Source organism: Puntigrus tetrazona, chromosome 5, assembly GCF_018831695.1.
Source record: "Puntigrus tetrazona isolate hp1 chromosome 5, ASM1883169v1, whole genome shotgun sequence".
NCBI classification, from domain to species: Eukaryota; Metazoa; Chordata; class Actinopteri; order Cypriniformes; family Cyprinidae; genus Puntigrus; species Puntigrus tetrazona.
In genome coordinates, this window is record NC_056703.1 from 13,841,879 (window position 1) to 13,868,054 (window position 26,176).

Sequence of the window (26,176 nt, forward strand, 5' to 3'; positions counted from 1 at the left end):
CCTCTAGATATCGACGAGTGTGCGGGCCGAGGGACAGGGCAGAGCCCCTGCAAGAATGCACGCTGCATTAACACCCTCGGTTCATTCAAATGTCACTGCAAAGTCGGATTTGTAGCGGCACGCCGACCGAACGTGTGCATACGCGCCAGGGCTCAGTAACAGCGCTGTGGCTCATCCACACAGTTCACGCTTCTACAGCCCACACTCTCTCTCATGTACATAAAGAAATATCCATATGCCGCCACTAATACACATCATCAAATCTAGTATAACTGCAATTATGAACATTTACCCATAAACACACACGCTAAACATTTCACATTCTCATTTCCTGTTAATCATCTGCTTATGTTGGGAATTAATCATTAAAGGAATAGTTCACCCAAAAATGTTACATTTTATACAAACCCCAAGCCGTCCCAGGTGTATATAACTTTGTTCTTTTACCTCGCAGTACTTGCAGATATATTCGAAATAATGCTCACTAACCACGAGCATTACCAAGCTTGAAAGAGCCTGGATAAATAAAAAAAACAACAACTCCTGACTGTGTTCATCTGAAGGAAGAAAGTCATATACACCTAGGATGGCTTCGGGGTGAATTTTCATTTCTGGGCGAACTATTCCTGTAATTCTGAAATATTAAGGTGTTATGTTGCTTTTATTGTATGCTTTTATTTCATATCTGTTTGAAAATGTGTTTGTTGCTGGATGAGGGATTGTCATTGGATGAAATGTGTCTTCTAACTTAAGTGGGTTGATTTTTTTTGTAATTATGTTGCTGCTCGGCACGTTTTGGTTAACTTTATTATAACTCACTTTTTGTTAAATATTGTATTTTTTCTTTTTCTTTAACATTTAAATTTGTAAGACTCTCAAGTCATTTTTTTCTCATTCGTTTTTGCCCTTTTTCAGTTCGATATCAACGATCATTTGCTTTTTGTGATATTCCTTTGTTTGTATTGATGTCTGTTTGTTGTTCACCATCGATAGTGTTTTGTTCTGTTCATTTGTACATTGTTTTCTTTATCTGATTATGCAACCGTTGTCATCTTTCTTTGGTTGCACTGAGAACCTTTACGTTTTTATATGAAGTTAGTCATTGACGAAGATGCCAGTGATGATTTTGGTTTTCTCAACCATTTAAATTGTGCAAAAATGTTCTACTGAAACAGAATGAAAAAAAAAAAAAAAAATCAGTTTCTTAAATACTTTTTGCTTTCTTAATGAGACAGAACTGTGAGGTTATTTTTCACAGAATAAAATAGACCCAATAACTACACAAGTGCATATACCAAAGAAATGAAGATAAATTAATAAACAAGAAAAAAGAAGTCAAACTCAGTGCTCAGTGCTGCTGACTGTCCTTTTTATTTTATTAATTATAATTAGGCTGTAACAGGGTGTTTTGGTGTTGGATTTAGGGCCAATTGTAAGAAAATGGCAGCGGCTTTACAGTGAGGGAAATTTTGTCAGCTTTTTCATCTTTCTATAAATATTATCCCTAGTTGAACACAAAATATTGGGTTGATTTTCAATCATATGTAACACTCGATTCCAAAAAAAAAGGTCTATTTTTGCATTGAGTAATAACTGCTGCTTTGATTGAATTGCATCATTACACTCGTTTAACTACCAGCTGTAGTATCATCTGCTCTACACTTCTAAAAGAGATCGAACAAATCAAGTAACTACAACGGTAATAGAGCTACTATAACACCTCACATTATGTGTTAAGATGAATAAAATGATCGGCTCTTAGATTTGTTACCTAAAGGTGTGATTGGTTTACAGGCTGTCAATAACTTGTGTGCAGAGATAAAAAAAAAATAAATACTTAACCATTGCTGACATTCAAATATATTGAAGGAAGTTGTTTAAAAAAATAAAATACAAGCACCTTTGTTTTTGTGTCAGTTTACAATCTTCCTTACATTACACACAAAATTTCACAGAAACCGCCCAAGGTTCTTAAGAGCCATTTTTAACTTAATAAAACATAATAATGCCGACTAGATAAATCAGAGCAAATAAAAAGAATCACCAAATATGAAGTATGCAAGCAGACTGTCATTCATCGATGCATACTGCATGATAATCCGACAAAATACATAAATAACATAAACAATAATGTAAGTAAGTCTATCTAATTTGTATGTGTGAAACCCGCCAAAATTCTCCCAAAGCAGCGGACATTTTGTTCACCCGTCCAAACCAATATTTACCTGCACAATCAAATTCAAAACCGCCAGATCTGGCAACACTGTCCTTCAAGGCAAGGCAAGTTTATTTATATAGCACATTTCATACACAATGGTAATTCAAAGTGCTTTACAAAAGAGGAAATAAAATAATTACAAGATTTAAATAACAATAAAAGAAATTAAAATAAAATAAAAACACTGATTTAAGATAAATTGAATTTAAAGCAAAAAGAGATTGATTTAAAACAGTTTAAAAGACTTCAGAGAGTCAGTGAAAGTTGTTGGTGTTGTGTCTCCGCCTAGTGGCAAAACCACGAACAATCGCTTGTTGTTTCTGGCACTAGGGGTCAGTAGAAGAACACACATATAACATTGCGTTTCTTTTTGAACCAACACATCCCCTAAGAGGCATTTATAAAACGCTTACATCCCAAACGGTTTTTATATAAAAACCAGCATTTCCGGTTTCTGTCTGCAACGTTAGATCGGTTTTCCTCAGATCTGGGCCTCGAGATCCATTGTCCTGCAGAGCTCTAACCCTAATCAAACAAACCTGAGCGTGCTAATCGGTGTATCCGGGAGCATTAGAAAATAACAGGTAGGTGAGTTTTATCAGGGTTGGAGCTAAAGTCTTCAGTGCATTGGGTGAGATTTAAGGAACCCTGCGTTAAGTGAAAGTAATCAAGTGGGTCTATCTGCAAGACCTCACCCTATATATGTGATGCTGCCAACAACAGTGCATTTTTATTCACACATGAACGCTCATAAAATGAATGGATTCTTGCTCGCCATTTAAAAATCTTCTGCCCCGTGTGAGGCTCGAACTCACGACCTTCAGATTATGAGACTGACGCGCTGCCTACTGCGCCAACGAGGCCATGTAAAACTGCTGTGCATAGCCACGTGATCTATTCCTGTCCGTAAGGTTTTCCCAATCGTTTTCCAAATTTTGACTGCACTAGTAACGTGTGAGATTAGACTATTGTCACACGTTAGATCACACGCTGTTTACATTTCAAACTATATTTCACCCGTGCATCGTGAAAATTGCTGCAGTCAAGGACCATAATTAGTTCAAGATTTAACACAATCACGTGCACTGACTGATCCGTTACAAGGTATATACATTTAATATAAATGTCCTTAATACATGTACTTAATATAATAATATCTTTCTCAGCTAAGTCTGGTCAAATTTAACAGTTGAAACTACAAAATATGCGTTGTACAGATTGTATCTACAAACGGACAGTTCAACAAAAATATAAATCTTGACATTATTTTATTAACTTTTTGTGGAAAACAAACAAAAATGTTTTTTTCAAGACTGTAGTCAAACAGTTTTGATTACAACGGATTTCTGTTACATGGACAAAACAAAGTTGAAACTGGTTCCACAGAAGAAAGAAATTCATACAGATTCGGAATGCCATGAGGGTGAGTAAATGTTTTTTTTTTATGTTGACCAAAGTGCTTTCCAGAAAAAGTAAGTATAAAACAAATAGCCCAAAATTAAAATAGAGTGAGACCAAGACCATCTGAATATGCAGAGTATCTTACTCAGACACAATAAAATCCTTTATAAACACAACAAGAGCTAGAAGGCCACATACAACCAAGATGCTACCCATAGTGATGGCAGAATAAAAAGTTTTTTTGGACAGGGTCTTCTTGTCATGACCTGTAGCATTCCTAGTAGTAGGTTTTGTCTCACATTTACCTGCACATGGAGAATTAGACTTGTGACAGAGTTGTCAACTTTCGAACACTTCAAAAGTCTGTGTCTCTTGTGAAATGGTGTTTAAATCATTTACAGTGGGTTTAATTGTTGTTATTGTCACGCCTTTACCAGTTTGTTTTCCCACTGTTTTTGCTTGTTTTCCGGCAGCAGCTTCGATCATAGTTATGAGACTTAAACCAGTAGGGCTATTCATTGTTGGACCGTTTGATGCTTTTACAGCTTGAGAAGATATTATTGGTCTAACTGTGGTTCTTTCGCTTGTTTCAACTTTCAGTGGCCCCGTTCCCGCTGTTCTTGCTCTTTTTGTGATGGCGGTGTTCGGTGCTTGTTTTTCTTCAGATAAATCTGCTTTTGTTCCAGTCATAACCTCCTCTGTCCTAAATGTATTGCCTTTCGTGTGTAAAAATGCAGTTTTGGTTGTTGCTTTAATTTCGGGTGTGATTTTTGAAGTTTTGCGTTTATTGGGAATGAAATTTGTTGCTCTTACTGTCACTGGTATCGGAGTAACACTCCGGAATTGTGGAGTTGTGCTTATCCCTGATTTCTGTGTGGGCGCGATGCTTATTTCTGTTTTAATTGTATGTGTTTGTGCGATATCACCTTCACTCATTCTATCAGATCCAGGCGTCTTTTGAGCTGTATTTGTCAATGTTTCCTCGTTGGCACTTTCTTGTATTTGCGTACACGCCGTGGCTGTTGTTTCCGCCGTTTCCTGTATTTCGTCCTTTTTTGTTCCAGGTAAAGTGTGTATCTCAACTTTCTCAGACGAGACGATTGTTTCCCCAGCTGTAGATCTCCCTGCCCCAGCTGCACTCACTGCTGCTGTCTCAGCTGTTGTTTGCAGAGAGGGTTCAGCGATAGCAACGGATGAAGCTCTTGATATCGCAGATGATCCAGGCATCACATTCACCGATGCGCTTCCAGGAATGTTTGTGATTATTTGTGCCTCCGGCGTGCTCGACGCACCTTCGGCCGCATCTGATGCGCTTGCTAATGTTGTCGTCTCTGTTTGAGCTGCATCTGAGCTGACTGTGAATGAATTTATTGAAGATTTCATTCTAATGTCAGAGTGTTGAAAACTAGACATGAATAAAAACAAAAAATCCTATAATTATTAAGAATTCTCACTAGACTGTCACATGTTTTTTAAAGGACTATAAAAATTCAAACCTCATTATCCAAGTTGCCAGCATTCCAGTCACATTGATCACCACTAAACAAAGAAAGCAAAGAGGATATAAAATGGCACAGGTACTGATGGATCTGTATTTATGTATCTATATTTTGATATCTTTAAATGTTTTTTGTTTTTGATCGATTTGGCAGGAGATCGTTGTTCTCCTTCTCAGGTCTACAGAATGTACAGGTTAGAAAAATATGTGATGCGTTTGGTAATATTTGGAATTTCTCATTTTAATCAATCATTGCTATTCTGTAGCTGCTGGTTATTTCCCTGTGACTCTGTGATGTTTCATTATACAAAGTCTTTAGATAGGAAAGAAAAGGCATACAGTGACTCCCCAGCCCAAACCCAGGTGAAAGAAGCGCTATTGGTTCCCTGGTCATGACTTGGTATACATTGTAACGGCTTTGCTGTAATTATGAATTTATTGTGATCTGACGTGCAGCTACCGACCTGCAGACACGAGCAGCACGCAGATAGATCTGGCAGCCATCGTCTCTGTCTGTCTCTCTTTGTGGCCTGTGTGGAACAAGAAAACAACACACAATTTTAATTGATTTATTTAACAACAGTGGTTTCATCAGACTTACATGATATCTCATGCTTTTGATATGGGGGTTTATAAAGCAATTTGCGTCAATATAATTTCTACATAATATACATTTATTTTACACATAATTTACATTAATCATGGGTATTGTGCATTAATTTAATTATACTGAATATAACTAAATTTGATATGTCTTAACATGTTTACACATCACATCAAAAACATTACCTCATAATGAAAGTAAACAGTACAAATCATGTTTCCTTTATATATATAATAGTCTGTTGTTCCATTATAGATCATCTACCATATGTTAAATCCCCAGTATCACAAAGCATCCTTCAAACATTTTAATACTTCTCAAATCAAAACTGCAGACTGTATTTTAAAATCACACAGTTACAGTGCTATTCATATTCATCAAAATAATTAACAAACGTATTTACCGGTTGGACTTTGCCAGGAAGATCAATAGTACTGTGTCTGCAGAGGTCTCCTGTGACACTAAACGTTGAGACTCACGCGTCTCATTCGATTTGCATGTTAAATAGTAGTATCAAGGCACCTTGTCCTCCAGGAACGGGGAATATGCACACGTCTATCAAGTCCTTCGTATCCATATTTAGATGTAAAACTGTAGACAGTGGTCTTAATGTAAAGTAGCCCAGCAGACTAATTACAGAGACAGTACGTGTGGAACACCTGGGATTCGGTGCCTTGCTCAAGGACACAGTGATGACAAAGCAAGATTCTCATCTCTGTATTTTCAATTCATGATGAGGGTGGAGATATAAAAAACCACGGGGTGGTGTTACAGCCACTTGGTGAAAATTGTTCATTTGGACTCGGAGGCTGGGTTCAGTAAACAAGGTCATTATGTTCTACCGCTCGAAATCAGTTTAGTCGCTCGGGGGAGCCATCGCCAACCATTACAAAGAGCTACACTGGGATGTTATTGTTGGGGAAGATGATGATAGTGATAAAAATTATATATTTAAATATAATTAAGTTATTAGTTTCTTTTTTTATTTATCCTTGCATTCATCAGCCTCCGCATCCCACTTGTCATCTGTCTCTTTTTCTAATCCGTGAACATAGCATGTGTTTAGGTCTACTGTGAGTCATTTCCCAGCTCAGAAATACTTTCTCTTTGTCTCATTGTGCAGTATGACTCACGGTCCTTAATCGAGTATGTAGAAAGGAGCCTCAGTTTGACAATCTGTTTATCTGCTCGGATGAACTCTACCTGTATCTCTTCTGATTGATTGTAGGCATTTGCTGTCATTCAGTGGCACTGTGGTCATTAGTTTTGGAATTATTCTATATGCACTGTATATGATGATTTGCAAAGGCTGACATTGAGTAATGTTGTTTTTAAAGTATTTCACAATCTTTTTAGGCACTCTTTCACAGATTGGACAGTCTTAGCCCATCTTTACTTCTGAGAGACTGTCTCTATAAGACATCCCTTTTTTCCATCTTTTTCCTGGCTTAAAAATGGGCGTCGCCATTTGTAGATTCTATGGCTCTGGCTTCCGGTATCATCCAGCTTTTTTCAGCTGTACAAAATGGTTAGTTTTGCTGCCTGATATTGAAAATAGGTGTGTATTATCATGTTATTTTAATGTGTAGTCCTCATTATGAACACACTGGTTTGTAGTGCACCATACCATTCTACCATTTACTGCACATTGTTGTTCTCCTCGAAAGCTTCATCCATAGGCTTACTACCATGTTGAGGTGGATAGCTAATCATGTTACAGACCTGATGTCAATTAACTTAATTAGTTGCTAGATGTTCTCCCAGTTTATTCTTTTCAAAATGTCTTTTTTGCCCCCGTGCCAACTTTTTTGAGACCTGTAGCAGGCATCAAATTTGAAATGGGCACATTTAGTAGATAAAAGTGTTACATTTCACTGTTTAAACGTTTATGTTCTCTATATTCTATTGTGAATAAAATATTTTCTAATTTAATTTGAAAGTATTTTATTTTTTGATTTAATTCAGATTTAAAAAAAACATTCTGACATTTAATATAAATGTAAAATGTTTTCATTGGATGCACGCTCAACATTTTTGGCGCAAGTAGTAAACCACCCAGATTTGATTTTCCAAATGCCATCAAAATAAATAACATGCTTACTCAAAACTCAATGAAATGCACAATATGAATTATTCTCCAATTACAATTCTATTCAAATCATTTTCCTAGAGATGGACCACAGCATAGCAGTCTATCTACAGAATCTTGTCTGCCATTTATTTAAGGATCCTCACATGCATTACCTCACTGTGCCACTGATGCAGATGGATCTGCTTTGAATGGTTGTGTAGTGCCATACACAGTGCAGAATAACCCACGATCCCATATTTCTAGTTGCATAGCAACAAGAAACATCTCATGTTCTCTCATTCCAGTTGCAGAGAGAGAGAGAGAGAAAGGAAGAGAACGAGGTGGGGCAAATGATATTTTAACATACAGAAAGGCATAACTTGGTTATGTAAGCTGCACAGCCTGTTGTACGGTGTTACATATTTTCAAATGAATAATGTGTTATTTAATTATATTACATTCATATTAATTTGCCTGTGTGTACAGCTCATCCTCATGAGATAATGTTTGGCTTTGCAGGCTTCGGCCCTGTTAAGTCTTAAATTAGCATAATTAGAAAGGCGCTCATGAATAGGTCAGCAAGTCCCTTGGTACCAAACCCAGAGGTGGCTAAAATATAGGACACACGTTAATGCTCTTAGTGACTTAAACACACATGAAGATGTAGAGTAGAACGATTTGACATGCAGCTGTATAACCGGCATTTATACATGAAATAAAGTTTTTCAGGACAAATGATGTTTTGTGACAGGGAGATCCCAGTTGGTTTGATTCTGGAGCACGTGAATGTTTCACCCAGAACAGAACAAACCTCACGCCTCATCTTGCTAAATCTCAGTTGACCTGATTCGCACACAGCACAGCCTCAAAACTCAAATTGTTTCTCTTCCTTGCTCTCTCTATGTTGTTTAATTCTCTTTCTCTTTATCCCTCTGCTGTTTTCTCTCTCTCTCTCTCTCTCTCTCTCTCTCTCTCTCTCTCTCTCTCTCTCTCTCTCTCTCTCTCTCTTTCTAATGAGGTCAGAGATTGAGTTTGTATCAAAGTCACAGTTATTCAGTGAGTGAATCACGCAGCGTGTGTCTCCAGGCTCATAGTATTAATGATAATAGCGTCAATGTCACTCTACCTACATTGTACAGAAATTCAGAATGGGATGGTGCAATGAGCTTGAGAGAGGGAGGAAGGGAGGGAGGGACTGAATGTAAGTTTTTGCGCCCTGGTTTAAGATGGCTATTTTAGGTCAGTGATTGATTTAAATAGTTGTGAGCTAAAGTTTGAGGGCAGAACTTTTTTTGGGATATCTGGGTTATTCGTGTAACTCCATTTAAACTGTTAATGTGAGTGTGTATTCAGGGAATAATACCACCCTGTACACACAGTGTGAGAATGTGTCCTCTTTCTCATCACTTCCTCTTTTCATCTGTTCATCATTTTTTTATTCTTTGTGTAGTTTCATCCAATGTCAAGTGTCTGTGTTAAGTTAGTGTGCTGGTGAGTTATAGCATTATGCAATGTAACCTATTGTAGTGTTTCTATTGTTTTTATACTAAGCTAATGATATTATTTTCTAATTCACCATTTTTATGTGATCAGGAGAAAAGTTATTTAGTATATTTATAAAGCTGGTTTCCTTGTGGGATGCAATGGCTACTTTCTGTTCTTCATAATGTAGGTGATATCAGGTTTTATTATCCTTTGAGGGGACATTTGGTTCTCACAACGTAGGCAGAACTTGCCTCACACACACACACTTGCGCAGCCATCTGTAGCATCTTGTAAGGGCTATATCATTTGCCACTGTCCGCACAATGCATTCTGGGAAATAGCCGGAGATAAACATACCAAAGAAATAACCTATTTGTCATCTTCCTGCTGTTTCCATCGCATTTCCTGTTCTTCTATTTTCCTTTCTGTTCTCTTGCCAATTATGTCACACTTTTCTCGTTCCTTATTTATTTAGCCTATGATTTGGATTCCAAGCCATCAAAACAGATATTCCAGTAAGACACTTTATAATAGCGCGTCACCTTCACAAGAAACTACAGTGCACTGTGTACCTATGCAAAGATCAAAATTTGAATAAGCAAGTTGATGTAATGTAAGAATATTTTTACTTAGTCTATATGGAGTTGGATCAGTCTTCTGCAGCCTGCCGCTTTAATCATGTTGCTGTTTATGTTTGTTTGTTTATGGGTAATTCTGAGGAATTACTGTTTTTAGAACTGAGTGTAACCTGGTTTCTTTAGTGATGTAAGCCACATATTTTTTCTTGCCTCAAATGTCATCACCTAAATTACAGTGCAGTCTCTTTGGTTTCATCCTGATCCCTTTTTCCCTTCACTCTGCCTCTATATCTCCTACATCTACGTCCTATTTTTATGGCAACAATTTTTGCGGTCTAAACTGGAACAGCTAGGTGACCTTCAAAAACTTGTTTCTGGAGGATAGGTAGAACTTGGTGGTGTGAGAATGAGAAAGAGAGAAAGAACAGGAATAGTTTGCTTGTCCCAATGAGATGACTCGAGGAGGTTGTGAGAGGAATATAAATATCTTTTAGTAGGTCGGAGAGAGAGAGAGAGAGAGAGAGAGAGAGAGAGAGAGAGAGAGAGAGAGAGAGAGAGGGAGGATGAGATAAAGATACAGGGGATAAGAAAGGGAGAAAAAAGGAAAAAGAGGGTCATCATAGTGTGTATTTGCGTTTAATCATATGGTTCCTCTTGGGCACAGTTGTGACTTCAGCATGAGGGAACCTCATCAGTCAATGGTATCAAGAAACAAGAACTACACAGTCATCCATTTGATCTACACAGCATCAGTGCGGTGTGAGTGTGGTGCACAGCAACAGACTTGAAAGTCTCCATCTATCTTAGCACAGTCTCCCTGGTGGTCAGAGCCAACAGATTTGGAGATCCAAAACTGGACACATGCACTGAGCCTGAGGCAAAAATAATTGCTTTGCACACAAAACACACAAACAATCGCAGAATGAACTGTGCGCTCATAATTCGACATTGCAAATGGATTTATATCTATTTTTTTTTGATGATGATGATAAAATACAAATATATACTGTATATACACATAGTTCTTTAAAGAATTGTTAAATAATATAATGTACACAAATAAATTTCTTTTCCCCAAAACCTATCCAACCTTAACCTTTACACACCCACACTGCCACGTCTTTTATATAAGGACAGTAGGACACATTTACAGTGAAATCGTAGACAGAGAGAAACAGACATTACATTAAAAGATAAAACTGAAAAAGAGTGAGAGACAGAGTGAGAGACTGAATGTGCTGTGATGAGCAGAAAGCAGTTCTATGTAAGCAGAGCTTCAGCCAGTTTGTCCCAGCTCGAGAGGGCCCCAGTACCCACAGATACACAGTGCTGCCCACTCAGCTCTTTTCCTTTGTCTCCCACACAATTGTGTGCTCTTTCAAAAGAGGGGACCAGGTAGGGATGGGGACCATTGTAGGTGGGAGGGGTGGAGGTTTAGATAGAAAGAGAGAGAGTCAGACAGACATTAGTAAGAGACATCTATCACTGCATAAAAAGTCAATTCAACCCCTGAGTCAGGAAGAAACTTGATCTGTAATCTATGATCAGCAATCAGGTTTCATCTGATTAAACAAATATCAGTATCAGAAGAATACTTGTGCATAAACCTGAGATGCTTGTGTGTCTTGAAGAGCCCATTGTGTGCATCTAGAACTGTGTGTTGGTTCAGACCGAGCAAAATTGTTGTTCTCTTCAAACTATTTTTGCATCAGAGAACACAGATAACGAGCATCGGCTAAAAAGGTCTCTAGGATATGTAAATCTAAAAGTGAATGACATGTGAGAATTAGATAAGGGTATGAACATGGTCAGTTGGCATATATAAAGGATATGTTTGAATACCTATCTGCTGCTATGTAAATGTCAATGACTGTGTCCATTATATGCTCCATTAGCATTAGTATTTTGTGGGAAGGTTCTAGGCTGTTTAGTATTCTCCACTAGGACTGGTACAGAACTGCTTGAATGTGTTAACCCAATGTGCTTTTGGTGTTAGATGCTTCATCACCTGCAAGGTAATACATTCGTTTATGTCAAGGTATAACCACCCACCATCAGATCTGGCATGAGATGGATGTAGCAAATTTATGTCCCGATGTATTGTTTATGTTCTGGGTCTGTGATTATGACCAGTATGTGGGACGCATGCCCAGAGGCCCCAAGCAGTCTGGCCCCTCCACCCCAAATGAATCAAAGACCCCATCCCCCGAGTCACCTCTCTGGAAAAACACAAGGGTCCCTGTTTCTTTCATGTATCTTCAGGGGCCCCATTTTTAAGCCCCAGTCAAGAGCAAAGTTGCCTTGACGCTTTTATTATTTCATGATACGAATCAATCAGAGGCATCCCTTAAATAAATATTATAATAATATTATGCTTTTATCACTACTGCCAGCAAAAAGCTACAGAAGCCCCACTGTGCAGCACAAGAGGCCCTTTGCGATTGTGGACGGGCTGAATATGATCATGAACGGACAGAGGGGGACCTGCTCCATATCTTGCACTAGGAAACCACTGTTGTTAAAAGGATGGTTCACCCAAAAATGAAAATTCTGTCATTAATTACTCACCTTCAAGTCGTTCCAAACTTGTAAGACCTACGTTCATCCTCAGAAGACAAATTAAGAAATTTTTTATTAAATCTAAGATTCTCTGAACCTCCATAGACAAAAATGTCCCCAGACTTCAAAACATAGTAGGGACATTGGTTTCAACTGTAATTTTATAAAGCTGCAATAATATTATTTGTATGCAAAAAAACCCCACAAAAATTACTGTTGCAAATCATGTCTACCATAAACATTGCATGAATGTGAAGCTGTTGACGTACAACATGCATGTGCTGAGCCTTTTTTACTTGCAGAGAAAAGCAATGCGTATGTGTCGTGGTATTCTCCATAATGGCAGAATATGTGATTTGGAGAAGAACTGTTGAATAAAATTGTTTTCTTTGCACCCAAAAGCATTTTTCACAGCTTCATAAAGTGACAGTTGCACCACTGCTGTTACAAGGACTATTTTATCGATGTCCTTACCTTTCTGAGCTTGGGTACACTTCAGTTGCATTGCTGCCTATGCAGTGAGAGATGTCAGATTTCATCAAAAATATTCTAATTTGTGTTTTGAAGATTGTCTACACAGTAAATTTCTTTTTTTTTTCTTTTTTTTTTTTTAAATAACTCCTGTAAATGTCAGTGGTGGTGACCCTGCAAATGGGCTGTTTTCTTTGGATCCCGCCTTATTTGGCTGGATGCTGCTACAGGTAAACATAAAGTATAACTAAACAGATTAGACTAATAATATTACTATATTAACTATAGAAGCAACCCAAAATGCAGTCACACGTGGTTGGCTTATAGCAACTTTGCTTTTCTCATTATTTAATTTGCACCATGGTGGTAAATATCCATCCGCAGGCAAGACAAGCAAGTAGTCTACTCCGTTTCTTCTTATGTTCACCGGCGCAACTGTTGTTTTAAAGCCCCCACAAGATTTACGAACCCTGTCTTTACTAGAAAAAGGACAGCGAAATTAATTCGCACGTTGTTGTGCATCCGTGGGCGCGAAATGCGTTTAACATACTAATCAGATGTGGCCCTCTCGCGCTGCTGTGTGTAGGCGCGCGCTCTCTCGCGCTGTATGTATGAGCGCGATGATGCGACTGAGCCCCCGCAACCCCCCCGCGATCATTCATTCTTTCGTCTATCAGTCGGTCTAAAGAAAGACCAGAGCGACACGCCGGAGGTCGCGTGGACACAAGGCTGTATGACAATTAGGAAGGAATTCAAATATTCGACGAGAACTGAAATAACGGTTTGAAATCTGCGTGGCTACCTGAGCTCACCGTCACGCGAGGGATTCGCTTTATGTTTCATAACCGCCCGCGCCGCTCGGGCTGAGAAAGAAAAATCCCACACACAAGGATGCGGATTTAAGGGGGGAAAACTATCGAAAGCTATCTGGCTTTTTAAAACGGGAAGAAAACAGAAACACCTATGTGAGCTGGACGAAACCATTCAGCTTTGTCTTCGCTCGAGAGAAACGTTGAGATTCGTTGGATTTGAAAACAGCCACGCCATCGGTAAGTCTGCGTAGCTGTTAACGGCTGTTCGTTTAAATATCAAGCTTTAGCCCTGGCGAATTATTAATGGCCACCGCGCATTACGCGGTGGTCAAAATTGTAAGGTAATGTAACGTTCTGTTATCTCACACGGGTCGCGCGTGTGTGTGACTGACTGTGAATGACCATGCTGCTCGTCTTTTGTTTCGGCGTGTGTCTGTGCGTCCACCGCGCGCATTCACTCCTGCCCAGACTATCATGTGAGCTTTTCACCCAAACATTACGGTTCAACACACTAACGCGATGGATATTTTCGCGAGCGAAGGGTAGCTGGCGGTTCAAATGCAATGCAATGCAATGTGATTTAGCTCGCATCTTGGGTTCCTTGCATGCCATCTGCTGTGTTATTTTGATTTGTCATAGGCGGCGGAGGGGGGATGCATGGCCTCACTAGCTGTTGCGCTGTCTGAATCCAAGACTGGAAAAAGCATCACTACAATATTGCCAAATTGCCGTGAAAGGGGAGGACAGGTAGATAAGCAAACCCAGTGCATTAACCGTATTGCACAACAACGTATAATGCCAGTGTCGTGGACGGCTATCTTTGGCAGATTAGAGCGTTTAACGATTGAATTAAATCGGACATGGCAGTGTCTGCTATTGCATGCTGTATAAATGGAGTGATAGGGCGAGAACACGGGATTTGATGACATTAACGCAGCATGCGGCGGAGGATGGAGGGGGATTACGGCCGGATCTGCGGTCAGCGCTCGTGCTGCTGTTGACCGTCAGTGTCTTATTCAGTTGGACAGGCTGAACTCTCTCTAGTCTCGTCTGGATGGGGATTTCGAGGCGCTGCATAGCGTGCGTTCTGTATTGAGCCCTTAGTTTGAGTACATCTGATTTATTTTTAGTCTCTCTACTGGTCTTGATTCATTTTTCAGGTAACATGACAATATTCTTCTATTTGAACAGCAGGTGAATGTTGTTGAACTTTCTGTTTGTTCATTCCTTCACGGTCAGGTATGAGGTGTACTGTCTGCATGTGCTGTCTAAAGAGTTAATATAGGAAATGTTGGGATCTGATCCTTATGTAATCACTCTCAGTGGGCCTTTAGATAAAAGGGAAGAATTGTTTTTGCCTGTCTCTCAGTCAAGATATCGGTTTGGTCCCATTTCATAGGATAGTCAAGCATAAATTTTCAGATGGTCCTTAAGTTGCATTTCTCTCTCTCTTTCACATGCTGACCTTTTTCAGCATGATACATGAAAATGAATATAAACCTTTAAAGGAAAAATCACCCAAAAATAAGAATACTGTTTACTCAACCTCACGTTTTTCCAAACCTGCATGCCATATTATTTTTACGGTATTTCAAAAACGTTTGGTAACCAAATGTTTTGGTTAAAAATGAATTCCATTCCAGTATGGATAAAAACACTAAGACATTTCTCAGAGCATCTGCTTCTTTGATCTACACAAGAAAGTCATACAGATGTCTTAAAGGATGATAGAATTCATTCATTTTTGTTTCATTTTCTTGTCTCTTTAACATGAAAGAAGATTGCTGTGAAAATAAAACAAAGAATTAAAAGCACATTGAAACGGGAGTCTCAGGTTGAACAGAGTGTGCAAAAATTACAAACTAGCAAGTTTGCTTATATGCAGCTGCCAACAGGAAGTTCTTTTAAAAGAAAAGAACTAGGATGGGTTTTATTTGAGCCAAAAGTGAAGATATTGAATAGAATTTAGTTATGCATTCTGTTTGTATCTATACAGATCTCTTTTTTTACCTATTTGTTAGTCATATCTAGTCATATCAAATAATATAAAGTTACAATCATTAATAGTAATATCAATAATATTAGAAATATTTAAAGTAATTTTTTCACTTTTTATGCTCGCTTAGCCCTCAAACCTTTATTTTGGTGTGATCCATTGATGGATCAATAATTTTTAATTCCAAATCAGCAGAAACAACTCCAACATTTCTCAGTATTTTATCTTGTGTGTATATAAAACCAACCCACATATTTGGAGTTATGCAAATATTTATTTCCTGCCATGCCAGTACCTTTTGAACTCTTAGATTAATTTTAGCTGCTCTAGAAATTTCTGAGACTTGAACTCCATAGATGGGTCTGGATGGACAGATTGAACTAAAGATAATTGGAATGATGCTAGCTGACAGATGGACAGAAAGATCTGTTCAGATGTACTGATGAATCATTGGCTGGAAGTGGCTGTGTTTGCTGCTTGATGAATGGATGAAGAGATAAATTGATGGATGCATCAGTGTAGTGGTAGCAATGAGAGGAATGCGACGTTGGCCCCCCAGAGTGCTGACGGGCTAAATCCCCCCCGTACTCTCCTCTCTGTATGTTGTTGTGGGTGAGACCACTATTGTCCCAATGCACAGGGTGCTGTGTTTCCCTAAGCCAAGTCATCATTACTACTGCCGGTGCTTTTGTTTTCGCTAACTCCCCTACATTCCTGCCCACCGCCACACTAGGGCACAGGGAGCAGATGGGTATGATGATAATATGGTCTGTATCAGCATTTAGGGTTAGTGTGACTGGTCAGCTGGACGATCAGCCAACACTAAGCAAACCAGAATCAGTTCCAGAATCTCAGCTATATCGCCACCTTGAAATTCATGCCACTCAAAAGGTTCATGATATGTTTAATATATATATATTGATATGGTGTTGGGTATCTTTTGTCAGAGCTTTTATCCAATGTAAAATAAGTTGGACAGCTGTCCAAATGTCTCTTAGTTGCTTGGAAGGAATGTTTTTACCTGCCACAAAACCTGATGTCTGGGTCAAAAATATTTCAGTCAATGTAGTTTATCTGACAAGTATTTCAACTCCATTAGCAGTTTTTCAGAGCCAAAATCTGTCATTTTAAGTCCAGTGTAAATGCAGTAAATATGATGCTTTAGTCTCCCTAAGTTGTTGGATTAATGCCAACATTAAGAATAACAAGGGCGCTGACAAAAACGTCTTCCCTGCCATTGGTTGCACCTTTTACTCTTGTCTTCCTTCTTGCATCTGTCTACAAATAAGAGAGAGTTAATAGTGGGGCCACTGAATGCTTCATGGTTAAGCCTATGAATACTGTGCTACAGCTAAACAGCTTGGGGAAATGTAAGTATTTGGCTTCAATAATTTACATATTAAAAATGTGTAATAGCATAACTTCTCATAATTCGTCATCAGTTATTTTTTGATGACTAAATCATAACAATTCATCATGTAATGCACATTAATTCATTAATCTAAAAAAGCACACGGTATATAATGTAAATAATTTAAATGTCTTCATAGCTCCATTGTTAAGTTGTTAAGACCACCACAAATATTTTAATGAAACCATAACAATAATGTTCTATTGAAATTTTTGTCATGCATAAAACATTTAATTTTATCTTTTAATCAAATGAGAGTTGAACTGTTTTTGGCAAACAAAGGGGTTTACTATTACAATTAAAACAGAAGAAATAGTGTATTGTGTGATTATTCTTTTATACAAGCGTTATGATAATTATAATAGCAACAGTAGCTAAACTGAACTTTTATTTTATGCATATGATATGGCGATAATTTTACTCAAATGAAATGGTGAAATTCCCATAAAGTGACTCTCAGAGCAGATATGTCCTGGCAGATGGTGAAAACACTGATAGTGTCGTGTATCAGCGACAGTCAGAAATATTGATGATACCAGATGTCCTTGTCGATAGTAAATACGATATTAGGCTCCTTCTTCATTTAATTTATAAAACTATTATTATTATTGTTATTATTATTATTATTATTATTATTATTAGTCGGCCTATTATTGGGCAATTATTATCGAATTGCCCCGCTATTTCACCTCAGCACCGTGCACACACGCAAATGAGGCTATATTGAAAACAAATTCTAAAACTAAGCCTGCAACAAAATTGTAGGGTGATAAACCTTTATTCATTTCACTAATTATGCCAAGAGTGCTAAAAGAGAGTTAGTGAGTCTAAAACAGGGTGTGTTTAGTCACTATTTAGTGTGAAAATTTTCCACAATATTTAAATATTGGCAAAACCGTGTGTCTGCGCCAGTTTTTAACATGCAAAATTAATATTTTAATGGGTGCCCCCTAACATAATGGCATTGTAAACACTGAATACTGTTGTCTACATTTAGCAGATTAGAGATGGGTGATGGTATATTTTATATTTGACAACAGTGTAAACAAGCAGTTACAATTTGCTACAAAGTATATTTTGCTTTATTTTAAAGAAACATCTCAGGAGGTTCTTGTGAGATCATTAGTATGCGTTACACTTTCATTTGACATTTGAATGATTCCAAATATGTGGTAGAACACATAGTTATAAAAAAATGTACAGCATTGAGGTTATTGCTACATTTTCATGTGCAGTGTTTGCTGCCAAACATTTGAAGTTGCACAATCCTCTTTTTTTTTCTTTCTATTTTTAGAATTTAAAATAAAAAAAAGACAACTGGGTTCTTTCACTTAAATGGTCTGTGTACAGATATTTGTATTTTTTTCCTCATAAAGATGGTTTATTCCACAAAGTTAATAGTAGTTTTGACTCTTGCAGAGAATCAGTGGCTTAGAAAATGCTGTTTTGTTGCCTTCACAACATGAAATGCTTCTTTCACACTAACATTGTCCATGACATGCAGACAACTGTCAGTTTAAAGAAAACTGGGAAATATAAGATCCAGTAAATTGTAAACATAAATGACTGAAGCACCTCTACCAGTGATCTTCCCCTTCAGCGCTAAACTGGACTAAGCCAATGGTCAGTGTTAATTAAATGACTGGTCTCTTGTGTACAATTTGTTTTCAGTAAGCAGGAATAATTGAAAAGCAGACTGTCTGACTGATTATTTGCATGCTCATAAATACACTTGTGAAGTCATACAGTAAGCAGAACAGATGTAATTTATTCAATGAAAACTAGTCATTACATTGGCAGGTATTATTTTGATGTTAACGGATTAACAGTAGCATTTAAACATGTTGCATCTACCGTTGCAGATACTTCTGTGTCACTAGCAGAAAATGGCAAAAGCACATTACAGCACGTCTGTGTCCACAGTGTCCTCTCAGTAGAGATAGACAGGTCTTTTTTAGCCCAGTCCCCTGGACTATTTGAGAAGGCTATATTTAGAACTTCACCTCTCTTCTACCTGGTCGGGAGTTCATAGATCTGCATGTTCTCTCTGGAGAAAAACACTCAACACCCCTGAGATTCCGGAATCACATCTAGCAGAGTTGTGCATGTTTTTTTAATTATTATAATTATTTTATAATTTTTTTACTTATAAAGAAAAATAAGAAAAGAAAGTATTAAAAAAGAGATGCGCAAGTAAATTAATTACTTCTGCAGATTTAGAAAATATGCATATATTGTGCAGTGTTGGCTATTCTTTATGTAATACAGTCTCAATTATATAATATATCTTCCTTCATTGAGAATTCTTAATCCTTTATTAAAAAATTATATTTTGAAAGTGTTCTTTTCTTCTTTTGTGCTCTGCAGAAGAAAGGAAGTACTTATTTTATACTTGATATTACTATATTACAAGATATACTTTTATATAGATAATAATATATAAAAATATATGTAGATGTTAGGGCTGGGTGATAAAATGATAAAAATGTTTGCAATATAGTTTTTCTCTATAACAGGTGTTCAATAAATGTTTGATTTAATGTTTAATGCATCAAAAGTAGAACAGAAAAGCACTTGTACCATTTATCTGCTTGCCTCAAAGATCAAACAACAGATGCAGAAATCTGATTGTCTAGTAAACAGAACTGTAGGGCTGGCAAAATGGCTGAAAAAACTCGAAATAAATTTGAATATTGTACTTTTATATTTTTTTTACATTCAAATTCTATTTTATTTTAGCATCATTTCAGCTAGGGGGGAAAAGCTTCTCTCCTCAGGCCATGAGAGGGCAAATTGGGCAAATATGATCCACGTTTCAAATAAAGTTGTTTAAAAAATTAAACACAAAACAGCATCATGCATGCATGTACAGTTTAAGACAAAGGACCAAAAACCTATCACAAAGAGTTCATTTCTTGAGATCATTTAAAAACACCATGAAGTCTTGAGACATGTTTTTTTAAGTTGGACTTGCATTAATTTTACATTTATTTTCTAAACACGTGCATCTCCTGTGCGAAAATGCAACGGTGATAGATGTCCATCTAGAAAGTGTGATAATTATGCATTCTGTGTGCACAACTTGGGTTCGGTTTTGACATAAACATCTTCCCCGCAGTGATGTTCTCTTTTTCCATAATATTTTGAATGAACAATGTAGCAGGGTTGCATCTAGTGGGTTCAAATGGATAGGCTAAGAAAAACATTAAAATGACCCTTGCATCGTCACATTTCTGTCTAATCTGAAATTTAAATTCAACGTTTTTGCTATATTTTTATGACATATATGGAGCACAAACAAGACTTATGACAGATAAAATGTTACTAAATAAGTACATGATTGTAAAAGGCAATGAGAAGCTTATGTTTTTTTTAAGTGGCTGTATTTACCATGTTTACTATGGTAACGTTAATGGCTAGAGTCTTGTATCGTTATCATTAGGGATGCATATTTCGGCCACCAAAAATTATCTCAAGAAAATAAATACAAATAAACATCCATATTTCAAACATGATGAAGACTTTTTTTTCTAACTCACAATCCATTTAATAATCCATAATATTAAAAGTAAGAAAATTTAAGTTAAAGACTATGATTAATACTGAATAAACAGCCTATAAGTTAAGGCTATTAATTAATTATCAGTCCCAAACTAGTTTTTGTTATTAAGATGGTTTGAAACACCAGTCTTTTAAGCATACAAAATGACACAGTTAAAATAATAAGATTAAATAAAATGCTAATTTTGGTTTATGGAAACAACACTTACCATGGTGAATAGGATACAATAATAACATAAACTGTTAATGAAACAATAAAACTGCTCCTGAAGAGAATGAATATTATACCTTTATGCAAATCCTTCCCAGCTTACAAATCCAGTACCATTTATGTGATTTATTGGTATTGTACATTTGTTTCACAAGTTGCATGCTGATAGATTCTGTGCTTCTAGTAAAGTTAAGTGTACAGCGCTGCACTGTGTTTGTTCAGTGGACGCTACGAACATGGTAGCATCTGGCTGGACAGAATAGTTTGTTGATCTCAGGTGAGGAACATTTTATAACAATTTACAAAAATAACAGTGAAATATTGGCACTGACATTAAGCTTGTCAACATCTTATCTGACCGCAGATACAGAATCGAGACAGCTTTTTCTAAGGCAGTAAACTGCATCTAAAAGAAGTGCCAAGCGCTTTAATGCACCTCTTTTAAAATAAAAGTCTCACATCGGAAAAAAAACGTACAAATTATGTTTTTTGTTGTTCATTTCTTTGATTGTCTCCCACCAGTTCAGAAACGCTGCTTTAAATGGTTCCTGAATGTCTGTGGGCGTGCTGTATATAGCTGAGACTAGATGAAATTTGTTCAGTGACCACTATAGCCTTGACTAAAGCAAAAAAAAAAAAAGCATTCTGCAATAATCAAATTCTCATTATGGCTATCCCCATGGCTTTAAATAGACCTCATTTTATCATAAAGATATCTCTGTAAACCCTATTGGATCCTGGTAGCTTAGTGGGTACGAATCTAGGTTTTGAGGGTGCTGGTTTCAATTTAGGTAGGGGCAGACCTTATTATATATTCTTGGCTGTTCCAGGTTGTAGTAGTGCAAGTACATCACAGCATACCATTTGACAGAGGCTGAGTAACAGTCCATATAAGCTCTCAAGGCTCTCACAGTTCAAATCGTTATCTAATTTAAGTTGCTCTAAAAAGGATCACTAATGTTCAGAGGGGGCTGAAATGTTGCTGATAGTGTGTGAGATTTAGCACAGTGCTCTGATCAGATGTTGGCACAGACATCAGCAGGATGAAAGCTTCTCATCTGCTCTTGATTTACCTGCTCAGGCAGCAGGAGGAATTTGCCTGTGTCTAGTGTGTTGTGTGTTAATACTCTTGTTCTAACAGGGTCAGTGTGTGTTAGTGAGCGCGAGGCAGACTAATCTTATTACAGCACATCTAAGTGTGCATATACTTGTTGTTTTGTGTTATGCTGGCTCTCTCCTTACTAACTCTTGTGACTGCATGGTCAAAAAACGGAGAAAGAGGTGAGAGATGTCTTATTGAGGCAGATGGAATAATTTAATAGATGGAACAAAAAGTTGCTTTAGAATCTTACTCACCATACCTTTCTGTGTAATTATTTTGTTTTTATTTTGTTGCTCTGTCTGAATACACATGTATTAACATCTGTATGTTCATGCATCATGAATGCCATGTAAAATATATTACAATTTTAAAACCTTTCTTTGGATATTTTTGCATTCTTTTTGCTCTCTAGTATGAACAGCTTCTTGTTTTTTTTTTGTGCTGCCTCTTTTCACTAGGTGTGGCTTTGGCATGCAGCTGTAGGACTGGGCTGTCAGTAGAAATCAACTAAATCATTGAAGAAGTCTGGCATATGATGGGAGCAGTTTTTTCTTAGCAAGATTGTGACAGTTACAACATTTTGACTAAAATAAGGTCATAATTGAAAAAAATAGTTAACATATGTATGGATAAATGCGCATACTAACAGTGCTAATCTTAGCATTCCAAATAATTTACATCTGTTATAAAATATGCACACATGTTACTCAAAAACGAAATAAAAATAAATGGAATTTGTGTTTTAGGATTTCTGCTTCATGCCATTGTGATTTTTAGTTTTAATACAATTTCAGTGCAATATTATAATTGCTATCCTAAATTTGACAGACAAACAGTAATAATGACCTTGAGAGTTTCCCTGGAACATTCCATATTTATTTGCTGTTGATCTGGAAAGAAAAATGTATTATCCACAACATAAGACAATGTTTGTCAGTTTTGGTTTCACACTGAAATGCTATGTTTTATGTGGTGGTGTTGTGTGGATTGTGTAATTGGGGTGTTAACTGATCAGTTTTATTGATCAACTCACATCACACATTAGACTACTGACAAACTAAAACCAGAATTACATAACGGTCTGCAGAACATGTTTCTACGAAACTAAAAATGTTTCTTTTGCCTTATGATGGAAATGACTTCCTGAATAGTGTGTATGCATGTGATGGTGGTGTGCTGGAGTGTGGGTGGGTGGAGGAAGGAATTGAAGGGGTGCATGTGAGTAGGAGTGAAACAAATGATGTTTTTTTTTTCTCCTCTCACATACATTCAGTCAGTGTAAAGATGATGTACTCTAGCTGTACTCTAATCAATTACGAGAGATAGAGGACTGAAACAGGAATAAACTAGAGGCCATTTGTGTGGCAGTAGGGTGCCAATATGAAAGACTATCAAGAGGAGAACAACAAAAAACAACACACACACACACACACACACACACACACACACACACACACAATGCCCAGGAGGCATGTGGTCTCTTATTCGATCTCTTTTATTAAAAGGGTGCAGCTGAAAACAGATCAGCCAGCTGAGACCCAGTGAAAGGAAAGTTAGAGTAATGAGGGTAAGGCTATGAAGAAATGATTTTCCAAGGAAAAATAAAGGCCGTAGCATGAGGTGATGTTGGTGCTCTTAGGTCCAGCTGTGATTTTAAAAGAAAAATGAATAATAAAGTTTAATTAGAATATTGTAATAACACATCATTGCAAGCTGTTATGAAATCACACAATTAAATTATCTCATCTGCACAGAGCTCTGGACTAAAATGGCCACAGTTGCAACAAAAAAAATCTTGTAGCCATTGGCAACAGACAAGAAAACTTCATCAGATTTCATCTGGTGAGTGGGCGTTAGTTAATTATATCTTTAGAGAAGAGCAAGAGTTTCCTGCACCTCTATTCACAAGCTGTCTATTGCATTGCCCTCTCTGCACAACAATGAACATCTGATTCGCTATTGATTCATTGAGTCAGGAGTCATTCGATCTCAAACTCAGGAGTAGTCAATTCTAATTTGAATGTAATTTAAGTGAGCTGCATTTTTACGCTGGGTAAAAGCACAAATAAAAGGCAGAAATGGTAGAATGAGAACAAGTCCTGACAACATCCCTGATTATTTAACCACATTAAAAAACTGTGACAAATAGCTATATTTCTTTTGTTTTTAATTCAGCTTAAAACAATTATATAAAATACTCTGCATGGACTTGATAATGTTGGTATGGGCATTTGCATCTCTTTATTTTGCCCGTTATTTCCCTATATTGCTGCCAGTCATATTCTACAGGGCTCTTTTGGTAATATTTTCCAATATACAGTCCATGGCAAAAATGAGGACAGCACAGAAGAATAGGTGTTACATTTTCCTCTTCTCTTACCCATGATGCTAGTAAAATCCAGCTATAGCCACATCATTGGTCGTTATGAGTGTGAATGCTTTTCATAGTGGCAAATGCTCATCTGAAAAGATTGATGCTCAGACAAAGGCCTAAGTGTGTGTGTTGTGTGTAGTCTGGACCCTGCAGGCATACTCTGTGCAGGAGGAACAGTCACAGACACACACACATACACACAGGCCTACTTGCCCCTAAAACTTTATTGATTTCCTCTCCTTCTTTTGTCGTCTTGTCTGTAGTAGCAGGAATCTAATAACCAATTAGAATGACCATGCCTGAACATCTGTGTGTCTCTGAGAGTTTGTGTCAGCATTTTTTTTCTTAGTTTTTTATGTCTGGAAATGAAATGACCATTAAAATGAAATAGTTACCAGACACATAATTTAAAAGAATAAAATGCCAGAGTTGCAAGCTACTGGAGACAAACAGTTTTTAGAAATATAATTAGCTCTGTACACATTATCTGTCTAAATTTAGTTGTGGTCTATTGTCAGGATATCAATATCATATTGATGACTTTGCATGTAGTTCTCAGCTATTCTGATCTGAGATTTGCTACAATAAACTGCACTTCTTGCCAAAAAAGCAGCAAAGAAGTTTAAATGACTAAAAGTTACTAAAAGGGCAGAATCCTCTGTAGCCTAGACTGAAGGCATAAACGCATTTCTCTTCTGAGCTGTAATGTTGCTGAGTTAATTTCTTAATTTTTCAGTGATCCAATTAAAGAGGCCATTTTTGTCAGTTGTAGGATTTTGTGATTTAAACTTTATTTGATGATTGACAACAAATATTATTTTGTGCTTTCTCTTTTGTGCTTATTTGATTGGCATGCAGACACGCTATATGAAGTTATGTTTAGTGATGTTAATTGTCTATATACAGCATTAAGACCCAAATGATCGATAATTAAAGGTTGTTAGTAATGTTTCAGGAAATACATTTGTTTGCAGTGATTGGCCGAATGTGCCCATGTGCTCTCAAACTCACTTATAGTGTCATCAACATGTAAAAAGCATACAATGCTGGACTGGGGTGGTTTGTCGGCTGGTTAGTTAGTGTCTTTTTTCACTATTGCAGACCTGCTTATTCCCTCCTTTTCTTTACAGACATATACAGTGTCATGGGCTGGAGGTGTGTCTGATCCTCCCCCACCCAACCAGATTGGGATTATTGTGAGTGATTTTAACACTCCTCAGCATGCTTCAGGCAGCTTTTTGAAGATGAACACTAGAGCAGGTTAAAGAGATTTGGGAGGAGGACGCTGTTTTGTCTGGAGTGGCTGCACCTGAGTCCCTGTTCTCAGGGGAGTTTTTGTGTGTGTGTGTTTGGGTCTATGTTTGCACAGAATATGTTCATTAATCATAGTACAAACACATGGTTGACTGACCCACCCTTTCAGTCCTGGGACTGAGTACTTTAACCTTATACAAGGATCTTTTTTGGGTCTCGGCAGTATAAATTACCTTAATTTTTCATTGTATGGAAATGCAGCTTGGACATTCTGCCCAAAGCCTAATTATTTGCTTCATAGAAGGAGTAAAACTATACAGGTTTGAAATGGTATGAAAATGTTAATTTGTGACTTAAGTAGCAATTGCTTAAATTTCCAGTTACATGAGAATGAAGGCTTCAATGAATATGAGCTACAGCGAGACAACATTGAAAAGGATTTGTTGTACTATGTCTGAAAAAGGTTATGCATAAATTAGCTCAAATCAGAATACTGAAACATCTCAGTATATATATTTTTTTTGTTGTCAGTCAGGGTTCCATTCTTAAGTGGGACTAGCTGTAAATTCT

General features: G+C 37.2%; 3 protein-coding genes and 1 non-coding gene across 8 annotated transcripts in view; 2 read left to right on the plus strand and 2 right to left on the minus strand.

Annotated features, from left to right (window-relative positions):
* Positions 1-1,905, plus strand: part of ltbp3 (latent transforming growth factor beta binding protein 3) — a 34,071-nt gene extending 32,166 nt beyond the window's left edge. For all 4 annotated transcript variants that reach the window (XM_043240096.1, XM_043240093.1, XM_043240095.1 and 1 more), the window contains exon 30: positions 8-1,905. In XM_043240096.1, coding sequence (XP_043096031.1) covers positions 8-159 — 152 coding nt within the window. In that variant the 3' untranslated portion in view covers positions 160-1,905. The remainder of the gene's footprint in view (positions 1-7) is intronic.
* Positions 1,906-3,008: 1,103 nt separating this feature from the next.
* trnam-cau lies at positions 3,009-3,081 on the minus strand. Its single transcript has one exon. It is a non-coding gene; the product is annotated as a tRNA-Met (tRNA).
* A 443-nt stretch (positions 3,082-3,524) lies between these two features.
* Positions 3,525-6,192, minus strand: LOC122345901 (flocculation protein FLO11-like). The gene is made up of 4 exons (XM_043240423.1): positions 6,125-6,192; positions 5,582-5,647; positions 5,116-5,158; positions 3,525-5,024 (listed from the first exon to the last, which is right to left on the minus strand). The coding sequence occupies exons 2-4, from the start codon at positions 5,619-5,621 to the stop codon at positions 3,959-3,961; spliced, it is 1,149 nt and encodes a 382-aa protein (XP_043096358.1). The 5' UTR covers positions 5,622-5,647; positions 6,125-6,192; the 3' UTR covers positions 3,525-3,958.
* Positions 6,193-13,544: 7,352 nt separating this feature from the next.
* Positions 13,545-26,176, plus strand: part of LOC122346121 (spectrin beta chain, non-erythrocytic 1) — a 57,182-nt gene continuing 44,550 nt past the window's right edge. Inside the window, exon 1 of one of the 2 annotated variants that reach the window (XM_043240801.1) lies at positions 13,545-13,934. The gene's annotated coding sequence lies outside the window, so the exon portion shown is untranslated. The remainder of the gene's footprint in view (positions 13,935-26,176) is intronic. The other variant, XM_043240803.1, reaches the window with a different exon arrangement.